The sequence below is a fragment of the Gymnogyps californianus genome, chromosome 8, assembly GCF_018139145.2.
Source record: "Gymnogyps californianus isolate 813 chromosome 8, ASM1813914v2, whole genome shotgun sequence".
Classification (NCBI taxonomy): Eukaryota; Metazoa; Chordata; class Aves; order Accipitriformes; family Cathartidae; genus Gymnogyps; species Gymnogyps californianus.
This window is the reverse complement of record NC_059478.1, coordinates 11243673-11258872: the sequence shown is the minus strand read 5'-3', so window position 1 is coordinate 11258872 and position 15200 is coordinate 11243673. Positions and strand designations below refer to the sequence as shown.

At 35.9% G+C, this 15200-nt stretch overlaps 1 protein-coding gene across 1 annotated transcript in view; it reads right to left on the bottom strand.

Moving 5' to 3' along the window:
- Nucleotides 1-4578: 4578 nt before the first annotated feature.
- Nucleotides 4579-15200, bottom strand: part of NEK7 (NIMA related kinase 7) — a 72145-nt gene continuing 61523 nt past the window's right edge. The window contains exons 9-10 of the mRNA XM_050900751.1: nt 12987-13100; nt 4579-6081 (exon numbers count right to left, since the gene is read on the bottom strand). Of these exons, the coding sequence (XP_050756708.1) occupies nt 5971-6081; nt 12987-13100 (225 nt within the window). The 3' untranslated portion in view covers nt 4579-5970. The remainder of the gene's footprint in view (nt 6082-12986; nt 13101-15200) is intronic.

Here is a 15200-nt window from a genome sequence, read left to right as displayed (position 1 = left end):
CAGTAGAAAACTCAATCAAGGTCCAGATTCAAGGACTTTTGAAGCACTTGGAGGAACAGAATCTACTCCAGCTCTATAGTCCTGAAATAAGACCAAATTTGTGGGACTCAAGTCTCTTAAAAACACAAAACAAGTAGTAATTTGGTGGAGTTCCTTCTTCAGCACATGAAACAGCTAAAGCCCAACGACAGGAGTTTAGTCCTGTCAATTTTGATACTTTGAAGGGAGAAAAGAAGTCAAAATGAAACAGAGGTTAAAACAGTGAAGATAAAAGATAAGAAAGAACACAGATAGTCAAGAGGGCTGGAATCTGATACTACTAACTTTGAGACATTTGATAAGCAGGCATGGGAGAAGTGTCAGAGACAGAAAGGTTGTGGCCCTGGAAAACAGGCAAGTAAAATTGTCAGGGATGTTAGAAAATAGTCTAGAGGGAGTTCGGAATAAAAATTAGATCTTTGAATCAGAACAAGTCTTAGACTGTGGCTGGATACTCAAGGGATCATCTGGAGATAGAACTATGGGAGAACCAAATTAGGGAAGGAAGCATTGGATTTTGGGGGCATTCAAATTAAAGTGTAAAGCCAAAAACTTGAAAACAAACTGGAGTGAGGATGTTCAGGTACATGAGATTAGGGGATGACATAAGAAGAATAAAGGGCAAAGTATTAAAAAAGAGAACCAGTTAGGATGATGGGTGCCATCCCCTTCAAGACAGAGAAAAGAGGAACTTGGTTTTAGTGAAGGAAATGAGAGGAGGATTTAAAGAGGAAGAAGTCATTCAATGAAAGGAATGAGAGGCATTAAAAAAATACAGAAATAAAAGGGGCAAACTTGTGTAGTTAAGAGGCAGAGCAGCCCAGTTCAGAAACAGATTCTCAGAAAGAAGAACAATTTTGAAAAGGATCTTGTCATGTAAAAAAATCAGGATTGGTTTTGAAGATACATCTTCTATCAAGAATGAATCGAGAACTAAAATGAACAGCAAATCTGCAAGCAAGCTCAACAAGAAAAAAAAAGGTGTGATAAAAGTGGTTAAAAAGTCCATTGGGAAAGAGAATTAAAACAGGTAAGGCAAAGCTGAGTCCAAAGCTGTGTTGTGCTGACATACTCTTCAGAGATATTCAGAAAGGCAGGAATGGAAATTAAGAAATTACAAGAAAAAATGTCTGAGGAAAGGAATGGAGACAGGGCAATGTGAGAAGCAACCAAAGAAACCACGTACAGAGAAGTAGATAGAGACGAAAGTAAAGACCAGTGAGTCAAAGGAAGTGAGGCCAATGAAGGAAGGAGGCAGCTGAGAAGAGTAAAGGAGTCAGAAAGGTTAATAGACTGGAGATCCCAAAAGGAGTGAGTGACAGGGTAGAGGAGAGAGAAAGACAGATAAGCTGAAAGAGAGCACGTAGTGATCAGAGAAAGGGAATTTAGCAATGAAAGATAATAAAGTGAACAGTATTTAGTAAAGACAAGGTCATGGGAATGATTGAGGCAGTGAGAAAATCTGTCTAAAACTAGAAATCAAAGGCATTGGGCTGGAAAAACAGAATGAAGAACAGTGGAGTTAAGTAGTTATCAGGGGAAAAAAAAAATAGGGCTTGCCCATGGTGAGGGATAAAATTTGAGAAGACAGAAATGGGTTGAGTTTAGCAAAGTCACAAAGAAAGAAGCAAACTAATGGCCACTAGGAAAACTAGACACAGAGGACTCCAAATCAGGAAGAAGGTAGAGCAGACAACAGGACAGATGAAGCAGAAGCAGTGGAAGACAGGAATTGCAGGACTTCAGAAGTAATATGAAAGGGAAACAATTTTTAAAAACCATCAACTGAAGAATAAGTTTCAGGGAAGGGAGTACAGTTTGAAAGAGAACCTTAAAAAAAAAACCAAACCACCTATATTTGGGTCGTGGTGAGAAACATAAGTAACATCCCACTGGGCACGCCCAGCACCTGTACTTCCCTCCTCGGGTGATCTTGGCAGAAAGGTTCAGTTACTCACCCAGACCAAACCAGAGATCAGAAATTCAGAAGACCAGCACTGCCGCTGGCTAGATGATATGGGGATATGGCAGAGTTGGAAAAACCTTTGACTGTTAAAGAAGTATTAAAAATTATGGAGAAGCAGTAATTTGAACTCTGCTATCCAGCACCTTTACTTCCAGATTAAATTAACTCTCCACAAAGCAAGACCTGAAGGCCTTTGTTGACGCTCCCTCACATCAACCTGCTTTTCCTAGAAGCTCAAATACCTGACGCAGCATTCGCCACCAGCATTTAAATTCAGCCATTAAGATTCTCATCTCATTGTATAACAGCAAAGAGAGAGATTAAGTGGACAGATTGTTGAAAACAAACATCACTGCAATTCTGGGTCCTGTTCACAGATATCTGAGAACCACTGGCATAAGAAGCCCTTCTCCATTTCCAAGCCTCTGTCAAGAATTTCACTCTATGGCTTTCTTAATCACGAGCATGAATAAAACACCAGCCTTCTCAGACACTTCTAATACCGTATTTCATCTTCCAGTATATTGGCATGTTTTTAAAGTTTCTGCTCATTACAAAAAGACAACATACTTCTATTGCCTGCTCGTACAATTGGTAGCTGGATCAGAGTGCAACAGAAGAGGGGGGAAAAAAAAACCCCACATTATTCCCTGCTACCAAACCAGTGACATACAGAAACTATAAAGAGTCAGCCAAATACATCATTTCTGTACACTCTACTGATTAATATTTATTCATGTGTGTATACGAGGTTCACTTAAAATTACTGAAATTACATCAAAACCAGCCTACCTATAAACAAGAGCTCACAGGACTGGGACCATAATGGGAGCTCTTCGTTATTTTTATGCTTTTCAGACATTTTCATGTGGTTTGACAATAATTTTAGATTTGTTTTTAAATTTTAGATAAAAACACTATTTTGGGTTAATTGTGAATATATCTGATGTAGTATTTTTAGATAAATTTTTGACAAATAATATGAAAAAGGTTCTTTGAATGTACTATCTTTTGTTACAGTCAAGAAAACTCACCTATAATCAACTACTGGAAGCAGTAAACTGTCCACAAGATAGGCAGCATCTACTGTAACATATATATATATCTGTAACAAGAAAAGTTTGAAAAAATATCATAGAAACACTATCATTTTTACATTATATTTAATATCTGTATGTTTTATTTCTATTAAACTACTGCACAGCAGGGGAGCTTTCAAGACAAGACAAAGATTTTATGCAATGTCATTAAAAGCACAAAGTTCACTCATGAAGCAAGTTAATACTGTAGCATTACTGAAATAAAAGGAGGAGCTGGTCAGACATTTTGGTTAGAAATGTAACACGTTCTATTTAAAGAAAATAAACACGTAATGCCATAGCTTAAAATAAATAGTGCCAGAAGTCACCATCAACAACGTATGAAAAATAGAATGGTGTTTTATAAAAGAAAATATTTTGTAAGTGTATAGCACACATGGGAGTGTTATTACAGACTTATCATTTTCATATGTTACCAGGTGCTTTAAATAGGGGATAGATTCTACAATCCCCAGTTATGTAAGCAGTTCTATTAACCCATATGGGCTTCTTAATTATAAAGTTAGGTACCAGAGTCATCTGTACTATTCATTTTACAGATTTTAAAATAGGAACAACTATTTCTTTTCCTCAGCACAATATTTAATCATAAATACTAAAAAAACAACAATAAAAAAATTTAAACGCTTAAGTATGCACATTTCCTAACTCTTAACTCATGACTTATTTACTCATGTATCCTTACAGATAGGAGGGGGGGGGGGGGAATCTATTATTAGTTTCTTTCAGGAAAAGTTCAATACTTCATGCATAATATTAGATGCAATTAGCCTGATTGTGTTGGGGTTTTTTCAGTGATTTTTAAACATTCTAGTACGTTTCACAAAAAAAAAAAAATTTGCTTTGAGTACTTGTGCATATTAAGAGCTAATCCTGGCAATCAAGTAAGTATTGTGCTGCCTTTTCCAATACAAACCATTTCATTCTATGACATATGAACTATTGCTATAGAACACAAGCATCATTTTTAAAATTCAATAATCAGATAATAAATGAAAACAAATCTAGAGGTTGCTAGACACAAACCAAGGTTTCTCCAATTGTTCCACTGAAGTCCTACAAGATTAAGTATACACTGAAGCTAGAAGGAAAACTAAGGATTCGTCCTACAAAATCTGGAAACAAAAATAAAAAAAATATGTATTAAGATAAGCTGATGATCTGGCACATACTATTTAAAAATGCCTGTATTTTGCCGAACACAATTTCCATAATATTTGCAGTTTTAAAAAATACAAAACCAGAAAAACCCTTGACCTAGCTTGAACATTTTACCCACAAACCCCATAGCTGGATTTTTATTCTTTGAACATTATATCAAATCAAAAATTAAAGCTGCATAGAGAAATAAACAAAAAAAATTTGAGCGTGCAGGGAACTGAGTGCATCTAGAACCTATATGTGTATGTACATACCGCTGCTTTTATTTGAACTAACTTCTTTTTACCCACATAAGGAAAAAGATTTAACTGACTATAGCAGCTTCTCAGCAATATCACTGGTAATAATTATGTTTTGACAGTTCTGTATAAAGAGTTCAGTCTTGAAACTCAAGAAATTTCAGTCCATTCTCCATTTTTACCACACTTAAAACACCTTCCTTCCTTAACAATAGAAATATTATTTAAGCATACCCAAAAAGGTACTAAGGTCTAACAAAAATATTCTGAATTTCCTTTTCTACTAATAAAGTATTTGTAAGACATTTTGCATATATATTTATTTCCCAAATGAAGGAGTGGCAACTTTCTCTTAAACATAAAAGCTAAAATTTACTTTTGCTAAATATAAAACTAATTCTCAGGATGCAGTATTCAAAACCAGATATTCATGAAGAATACATTTTGTGTTATACTACGCTATTACATCTTTTCCAAAAGGTTTCTGTATTTAAAAAAAAAAACCACTTTAAAACTTAAATATACTGTAAGGTCATTCAAATTATTTTAAACACAAAAATCTACAGTGACATATACATAAACAGTTGGGAAGTTTTAACTTCAAGATCGCATCTTTTAATCAGACCTTCTCATAGACGCTAGCCTCAAAAGAACCCTATTTGCTACAAGAAGCATCTGCATGGTTTTAAGACTTAACTATGCAGACTCCTATTGCCCCAGGGCAGTGCTGCACAAGTCTATTGAAAATGATCAGATTGCAGAATCAACACCTCAAATTTTCCTAGAAAACCTCCAACAAATGTTTTATGTGCATTATGACAGAATAACAAAACAAAAAGGGATGTTACAAAAATTTCAGCATGACAATTTTTCCTGAAACTGTTTTCCCATCACATTTGGCAAGCAGAGAACTAATCCTATCGCCTGTCTACTCTTATGCTGAGAACTCCAAACTACAATTCAATATAAAATACAATAACCTTCTATAATAATTATGTTCCTCTTAGAACAAAGATTAAAATAAAGTTAACTGTGCTGATTCATACTTTCCATAAATTACTAAAAAGGTGAGAGATTCAGACATTTTGCTTCTGGATAATAAGCCTAATATCTGTATCATGTGCAAAAGTGCAACTGTGTTTTAGAACTGAGGCCCAACTGAATACAATTTTGTTATTAAAGAAAATATACTTGAACCCACTTAACATGTAAAACAGTGGTTCTCGGTATCTTTTAGACTTATGCTTTACATATTTAAACCTGTTGTACAACTGCAAGTTAGTAAAAAATACAAAAAATAGAAATAAACAGAAAACAACAAAGCTTGTATATAAATTGGTTTACAATTCAAAGCACAACAGTAAGCTTCAAATAATTACATTTCTGTAACACACAAACAAAGGTGGGATGATTTATTTAAAATACTTGGTTATTTCTGCTCTTTTCTTCATGATCTGATGTCTGTTTAGCTGCTCGCAGTGTGTGCATGCATACGTTTCGCTACATCATAGACATAGGTTATGTCTGGTCGCTTCTCTGGATCCGGGTTGATGCACATATTAACTAACTGTCGCAGCTAGGAAAGGAAAATAACATGACAGGATCATTGGCTTTCTTACAAGTAGTATTTGTGCATTATCAAATTCAAATTAATAAGACTGGCAAAAATTAGCCAAACAGCAATTCCGCATAAACACACACTCAACCCCCCCCTCTCTCAACACACACTGCACAGTTTTATGCAAGCATGTATGCAACATACTCCCGTGATTTTTACATTTTGTACTGTTGTCTAGAAAAAACTGATGAGCAGATTTAAGTTCTCATCCTTTTAACATACAACATTAGACACGCATTTAGTCCCATTACACATCATTTAAACTAAAATTCGTCTGCTTTTGGAGGGCTATGCCTGCAAACCCCAGAAGGCCGAAGCTAGCACAGAAAGAAGGTACAGCGGGACTGCTTGCTCATTCACTCCTGATACAAGAGTTAGTCAGCAATAAATAGCATTGCTGCGTAACAGGTTCCAAGAAACAAAAGGCAGCAATTCTCCTTATAACACACGGTTAACCTGCAGAACCTCCTACTGCTACAAGCTACCAATATACATGCATTCAGAAAGCCATTGAACAAATTAAACCCACTGCTATTTAATATAAAGACTCCATCTTTGACTGAGGAACTCTCTGAACTTAAAACTGGAAGCTGGGAACATATTTTGGGGAAGCATCACATTATGGTGGCCCTGTTACTTCATTTGCCCGCTATTGGAGACATGATACTGGAATAAATAACCTTTGGTCTATGTCCTGGTATCTATTTTTAGGATTAGATCATTGATTTATTTTTTTTTTTTAATGGGAAGAAACACATAATTAACAAATATGTTCACGGAAGCCTCTCTCTGGGAATAAACAAATCACTATGACTAGAAAACCCCATGTTTACACAAACACCATAATTTATTGGGCCTTCTATAGTGCACATATTCAGCAGAAGCAACCTCAAAGAGCTTCCACACCACTCGGATACTTCTCATTGCCTTCACAAACTGGCAGAACGGTTGCAGATTTTTCTTTCTCCCTTGATATACCTAAGAACTTATGACATTAGAACTTAATTTATTGTCTGGATAACCTTCTGATGGGGCATCTATTTTAAATTGTGTGCATCTCCTAAGCATTTTTCAACATGGAATACATCTGCTTCATGATGACTTATTAAAACGTTTACCATCCTTTGCAAAAGCAACTGAACCAACTCTGAAGCTCTTCCTTTATGCTTTTTAGTAGGTTTGCCAAATCTTCCTGGATCTCCTTATAGCATTGGGGGGGAAACAAAAACAAACCTAACAAACAAACAAACACCTTGTGATCCACCCTTCTATGGTAATATGTAAAATTTGGTTCAGTTTCCCTCCTGGTACTACTAGGTATGACTACTGAAAAAATCTGTAATTATTGCAACTAACACAGAGCGACCTCATTGCCATGATTATTCAAAAGTAACATAGATTGCATATTCAAACCTGCCATCAGAGAGTTTCCTCCCTGCTTTTTATAAAAAGACCAAGAAGGATTTTAAATTATAATTATACTCCTTTCACTTTTCAGAAGATTAATTTAAATGCACGGGAATAGGAAGTCCAGAAGTTAAGTAAGAAACATTGCATACCACTATTTAAAACTTTGTCCATTAGCCCTTGCAGAAACATTGTAAACTGTATACAATGTACAGGTTTTTCATATTTAACAATACAAAAACTATGTCACTAGACATCCCCCTTCTTTAGCAAGAAGAGCTTAATATTTTAAAATCAGATTATTAATTCTGAAGATAGTGGTCAGATTGATGGATTGAAAAGAAACAGACTTGCTACTTGAATCTTAAATTTGCTAAGTATATTTTGACTAATGGAGTTATACAAAGCCATCATATTGCTTCTGGCAGCCAATATATAAAATACAATACCCCTGAGAGGAAAAACTATTAGCCTGTAATAACTCCCAAACATTTGGAGAATAGAATGCTGGAAATCATGAACTACTGTAAGAAGTAATAATTGCCAACATGTAATACAAATATGCAAAGCAAAACAATCTCTTGTAGAAGAAGCAGGCGGGACACAGCGTAAGCAACAGGCACAATGTATTAGCAGAGATGAGCAGCTTGCTATGCAACATCTCAGACAGCCTGCATGGAAAACAGGAAAGACTGAAGAACATCCAAAAACCTCAAGCCTGAAACTAGACTCAAATAAGTAAACATTTTGTAAAGAGAATACAAGTGTAATTCATCTGCAGAATACGTCATCGAATCTTGTACATACATATTTATCTTTCTGTGTGAAGACTTCCATCTGTTCAATAGAACTGCATACAGTAAATAAAGTCTTAGTAAAAGACCTTGAAGGATTGAAACCTATAAAGCTCTCAGAGGGGAAACAGAGTATTCTTTCTCCTGTTTTTACCAGCTGTATATCAATAACTTTACTGTAGGTAGAACAGCAGAAATAGATCTTCAAGAAATTTAGCTGTGAAAAGCATGAGAAGCCTTGGTTTACCTCCAGTAGGCTACTTGATGTCTTTTCAATCCTGGCCTGCCGGTAACTGATTTTGTTTTCTAAACTGAACTGTATCATCTAAAAATCAATTTCAGACTCAAACTGTTTGTTAAGTCATTAAGCAGGAAGCCTTCCTTCAGAGTTACTTTGTTACTTGTTACAGTATATTATAATTCCAAGCTTCAATAAAACGGCCAAGAAGATTCATTGCTTAGAAAGACACTGTAGCAAAATGGCATCATTACTCCAAAGTACATGTAAGGCTTTAGGTCCTATTAATCCCTGTAAGTACACTTGCAAAAACCATTCACCCACAGTGTCTTGACTAGTGGCTTTTTGCAGCTTCTTATTTTTTACTCTAACCAAAATGCGTATGTAGCTACTATTGTTAGGATGCAAGAAAGGATCTACAAGAATATGTTCACAGGAAGGGACAGTCACTGAATCAGTTTACTCAGAAATTCTCTTCCCAACACAGTGCAAGCGGTGAGCTCAATTAGTGACAAATCTTCACTATTACTGTAACAAAATAAACCAGAGAGTCAAAGACCTCTTTTGCTATGAGTCTTAACATTTACATGTTGGTCACTGCTATTACTGCAAAATCTCCTTCCCCCTCCCCAGTCCAGAATCTCAGTTGTAAGGCAGGAACGCTAAACTGACTATGCTTGGGGCGCTGCACAATGATAGTGCAGATTACTGAGTAATTTCAAAATCCTTGAGCTCTTTTGAGCCTTGTTATGGAACAGCAAACCTTTGGTAGAAGGTGAATTAATTTTGCTATACAGGATGAAAACAGTCACACAGGAAGACATTCTTTCAGGACTGAAACTGGGACCATGCTGGATGCTACTACTTGGTTACAGCACTATTCCTTTAACTCCTATAGGAATATCCATTTCAATAAACCCGAAATCCATTTGTCAACCCCTCTGTATTAATAACATTTCCGATGTAGCAGAAGAGCCCAACAGTACCATGGGAAGAGGCACTGGGATTCTAAAGTCAGACTATCATTAGAGATAGAGTAATTTTTTATTATCTGGCACAGACTGGCCAACAGGCAGAGCAGACTTATGACTGAGCTGGAGGGACCTCCTGTTGCATCCCCAAGCTGCAAACTTCTTTGGCTGCTTATTGTTCTTAACCTCCTCTGTGCACTCAGCACAATGACGGTCTTTAGCCTGGAGCTCAGCCTGACATTGGAGCAGTGGGACACACTTTCTTTAACTTTAGCAGGTTTTTCAGCTATCAAATAAATAATTATCACTCCAGTCAGGAGGAGGGGGAAAGACAGAAATATGACAGGCAAGTACTTTGCATTGTTAGCCAGCTGAAGAAGAGAAATTTTCATATAGGAAATTTTGGATGAGAGAAAAACCCACAAAACTACTCTTACTCTGAATAGGAGACCTTCTTGAAGTCCTTTCTCAATGTTATTCTCAAGACCTTCTGCTGGCAACTAACACTGCCATTGTGGACCTGCTGGCTCATTGAGCCTTCACCTCTGGGTAGGAGGTTGGCTATGGACTTTAGAAGTGCACCTCAGTCAAAGGGAAGATTTAAAAACTTCATCTATCATGAAAGCAACATGATACTAATATTGGCTGACAAGATTTTAATAGTATTGATTGGGGGTGGCAAGGGAGCCCCAGCTTTGAATTCCCTAAAGTAGAACAGCTTTCAGTAAATGCTGAGTACTCACCCTGAATACCAGACATTCTTAAGGAATATTCAAAAATTGAGATATCCAAAGTTGTTAAAACATTTGAAAATCTTGACTTGTGACTCTACTGCTGAAGCAATAGTTTGTGAAAATGCATCTTAGACCATTAGGATTTATAATCAAAGGTTTTTAAAAAAAAAATCCATCTGTCTAACTATCTTAAGGTGCATCTTTCTGCCACACTATTCTCTGATGACACAGATGCAATACATCACTAACAGGCTGGTCTTATAGAGAGTTCAAAATTTAGAAAAAGTGTCACACCTTAAAACTCATTAAAATTTACTTACAAAAAGTTTCTCTAAAAAGCACTTGTCTTGTATTTTGTAATGAAAGTATTTACACTCCTATATCAAAGGATGCAGAAATCAACTGCAAAATTTCACTCGGTGAAATTTTTCTTTCAGAAAATTCTTTGTTATAAAATATGAAGTGGGTTTTACTGTTCAGTGATCCCTGATCTTTACTGGTCACTGAGTGTGCTGCCAACCTGGTTAAAGGTTTGATATCTAAATTTTCAGTACAGGTGAAACATTTAGAACAGTATCCTAACATGACAGATAACACTTGTTTGTTTCCATTTTTTTTACCATTCATGCCAACACAGTATTTTTTCATACAAGTAAAAAAGGTCTATTTTGGTGCAATGACGAATAAACATACCTATTTTTCCATGTACCTTAGTGAAGACACAAGTCTTTCATATCAAAACATAAAAAATGTTCCCATTACAGCCTCCATAGTTCATTACTTCTTTTAAGTAACTATTTTCATACCTATCTTCATACCTATCATAGCTCTGATTCTCTCATTATGTTTTAAAATAACGTATGTACATTTTGCAAATAACTGGTTTATCCAAGGTGCAGAAGTATGTGTCTGCTTTGAAATAAAGAAAATGTAACATGTTGTGATTTGCATCTGTTTTCACCACTAGAAACTATACAGCTGTAAGTAAAAGGTGGAATCTCTCTCCCCATCCAAACTCTAAGACCTTCTATCTGGGCCAGACTTTGATATTTGCCCCTTGGCTGGGAATCCACATATCCAACTTCACACTTAGCTGCAGCGAAGTAGCCCTGCAGGCAGGCCAACTTCAACGAACCACTAGTGGTATCATCATTAAAATCCTGCTGAAGGTCACCATGGAAACCGCCTGCTGAGGCTTCGCTGCTGCACTCGGCATCTCCTAATCAGCTACCATGTGAAATGCAAATTCAGACAGTCTGAAAATTAGTCAAGAAGAATAGAGGATGAGGATGCAGATATGTGAAATATTCATGCGCTTCATGGAAAAAGGAAGACAGCATGAATGACACAACAAAGAACGGCCCCTGACATTCTTGCTATCATTTTGCATTATTGTTCACACCCTACTGTATTTCTAGGCCTCCAGTTCTTAAGTTGGTTATATGAACTGCCATATTTATAGTCTACAATAAATAATAATTAAAAACAGCCAAGGTAAAATGACTAATTGGAAAACCCACAAAGAGGTATAGTGTATAAATTACAATAGATCAATATTTCATCCTTTGTAATGTCACTGAATTATCTTTTTAAGTCCAGTTTGTTTCATAAAAGGGGAAAAATTGTCACTATAAATACAAAACAAAATACTGGGCAGTAATCTTTTATTAATAGTCCAATCACTGTCTTTGAACGCAAAAAGATTTAAGGTTCAGAATTACAACCCCTACTCTATAAATGATATTGCACAACGCTTTATGTTTATTAAAAGTATTTCAGTGCTCGTGTTTATTTGCATTTTCAAAGTAATCTTTAATTCATGTAGGCTGAATTCAATTAGAATTGGTTACTAATACGTGTTCTTTGGTTTACAGCTTCTATCAGTTTGCCCTGTTCTTTTCAAAGTGGGAAACTATTTCAAAACTGGCATCTCAGAACATTAACAAGCAAGCATTTATATTTTTTCATTCTGTTACTCACGCTAAGAAAAATATTTATTTTATATAGTCTCTTTTCATTTTAGAGCTTAAAAAAGCAAGTACATCCCCTTAAATGCATTAATGACAGTAAAGAACTGTTACCTATCAGCTTAAAACAAACACTGCTGTGATACGCATGAGTATATTGTTCAAATTCAATTACATTATGTCTGCCTATATTTCTCTCAAATTTACTATTAATGTTGTCAAGAACCACTCTTTCTTGCAAAAGAACTGCCGTTCAATTGTATCGAACAGCACATCGCAGTTTTATAATGCAGACAAATGGGAACTAAACAATTCATTTTTACTAGTGAGTTACATCATATCTATTTTAATGCAAGCCCCTAGAGAAACAAGGCTACTGCACTAATTTACTGTGCAACGTAAACTTGCATAGTTGTGCTTTTAGAAAAGCATACTATAGATGTACGACTCAATCCCATTCTGGCATGTAGAACATATCATTGTGCATTCTGGGAAAGCATTTTGTCATACTTGCAAGGAAGCTCAATGAAATTAAGAAGCTAACAGTATGAGGTTTCCATCATTAATCTTCCCAAATTTAAAATCATATCAGAGACTTGTTTTGACAGGAACATTTGAGTGAGTTCAACAAGCAAACAATTATGGGCATAATCTGCAAATAACATAAAATCACACGAGTTCATTTACTTCCCTGGAAGTGTGCCAGCTTACATAAACTGAGGATCTAGCCCACGAGAAGGAAAATTACTTACTTCCTCTGAATAGTGATCTGAAGGGAGAGGTGGGTAGTCGCACTGTTCTATCTTCTTGCACAGGGAGTACAAGTTCATTTTATCACCATAAAAGGGACTCTGCAGTGCAGCCATCTGTTTAAAGAAAATGTACAGTTTTCTTTTGTGTTTTTAAGTAAACCTATTTTGTCATAAAATCTGTAATACTAACTAATCAAAAGTGATTTTTAATGACTTTCAATTCCTTGCTTAGAAGTGTCACAGTGCTAAAAAGAGAAGTTCCAAAACTATTACTGTAACCAGTGTGTGTACTTACTCTGTCGTACAGTCGTACCTGTCACAATCCTTATATTGCAATATTTGAATTGTATACCATTAGAGTTTTATTAATAGAGTATGAGGAAAAATTGAGTAGTTTCCAGTACTGCTGTGAGCGTGGAGGGTCCTTGCACCAGGAGGAAGAAAAAAAAAAAACCCAAAACCCACAATGTAATTTTTCTCTGAAGACCTTTTAGAAGAAAACATATAATTTATTTGAAAACATTATCTGATCTAAAGCAATACCGTATGTTGAAAATGCTGGATAACAGTAGTAGATTTTGTAACCTTCCATAGCTATTACACTAGAATTTGATACAGTTTTTTTTTAAAGCAAGAAAACTAAAGGTAATGTCTATACTTCCAAAAAAAAAAAAAAACCACCCAAACTCGAAAACTTTGTAATTCAGTATGTTATTCAAAATCATCAGTAGTGCAGAACTGGCACCCATGACTATAATTTACAATTGTAATACAAAAATATCTGTTGGAGAGCACGTATATAAGTGATCAGCTTAAAACCAGCGTTACTAAACCTACTTTTTATTTCCAGACAATGTTACAGCTTGACATTTAAGGTAGAAACAAACGCTATGGTTAGCAAGATTACAAATTTTAAAATTCATTTAAAATCTCTCCATTCTCTTCAAAGCCTTCTAAGTCTTTGAACCGCAGCAGCACGAATGCTGCTTTGAGTGCAGCGCTGCCCCAAAGTCAGTCACCCTTTTCTACATCTGCTAATAAGTTTGATTTTGGAAGGACAATGTGTACATTCCCCAGACAGGCAGAGTGTGTGTGAAACACGCTAGTCCATGCTGTGCTACTCAGTGAGCTTCAGCAGGGACAGGACAAGCTGAAAATGGCTCTCATCTGTCTTGTGGTCTTCCAGATAGCAGTTTAACTCTTTCATGTCTAAGCACCGATATCACTGGGGGAAAATGTATGAAGAAAATTACCGAAATCCTCTTACATTTACTTTATATCTGATAAAAACGGTCTCAAATAGTTCAGTACTTTTTCATATTACCTTCAAGTAAGAATAAATAATTTTAAAGCTCCCAAAACAAATACCATACTACAGTTCCATCTTACACTCCTCCCAAAAATTCTGTAACTGTATTACCAAAATAATGTTAATTTTTGGATTTACATGACATTGTCTCTTACCTTAAAAAGAATGTTAAAAATGCAGGCTAAAGACCAAAAAAGAAAAGAAAAAAAAAAGAAAAATCAACTGCAGGGTCTGTATGCATGCAGAATTTCTAAATAAATGCACAGATACTCATTTTTGTACTCTAGGTGTTCATTAAAAAGTACTTTTGTTTGAATGCTGCAGAGTGTTAAAAAAAATTCTGAATGTCCCCTAAGGAGTTAAAACAGGAATACTATATTTTCATGCATCTCCTGCTTTGACAGATGAAAAATGTCAACTGTCCTGTTTTTATTTTCAAGCTTTTGCACTATTCATCTGGTTCATTAGTGCATCTCGCTGCTGCCCCTGACAGCTGCTCGCCCTCTCCTCCCAGCAGCTGAATTTTTCAGGCTAATTTGATCCTCCACACTGAGACGATCGCTAGAATGATTGACTTGCTCCCTGACCTCCAGGGTCTGACTTTCCTGATTAGTATTCTGGGGGCGTCTGAGGGACGAAAGCCCACTGTCTGTCTTCGGGGCTGGTGGCAGCTCTCTCTCTCTCGCTCTCTTTTTTTTTTTTTTTTTTTTTGAACTGTAAGCCACCAACCTACAACCCTGTAAGGATGCAATTGCTACGTTGAACAATAAAAGGAAATGTGTAAGACCTACTTTTCCATGTAAAGGTCCATGTAGCAAAAGCACAGCATCTTGATTTTAATTAGTAAAGTCTACTTTGTTGCATATCAATTAAAACTCCAGTGGCAGTGTTTTTGAGGTTTCAGA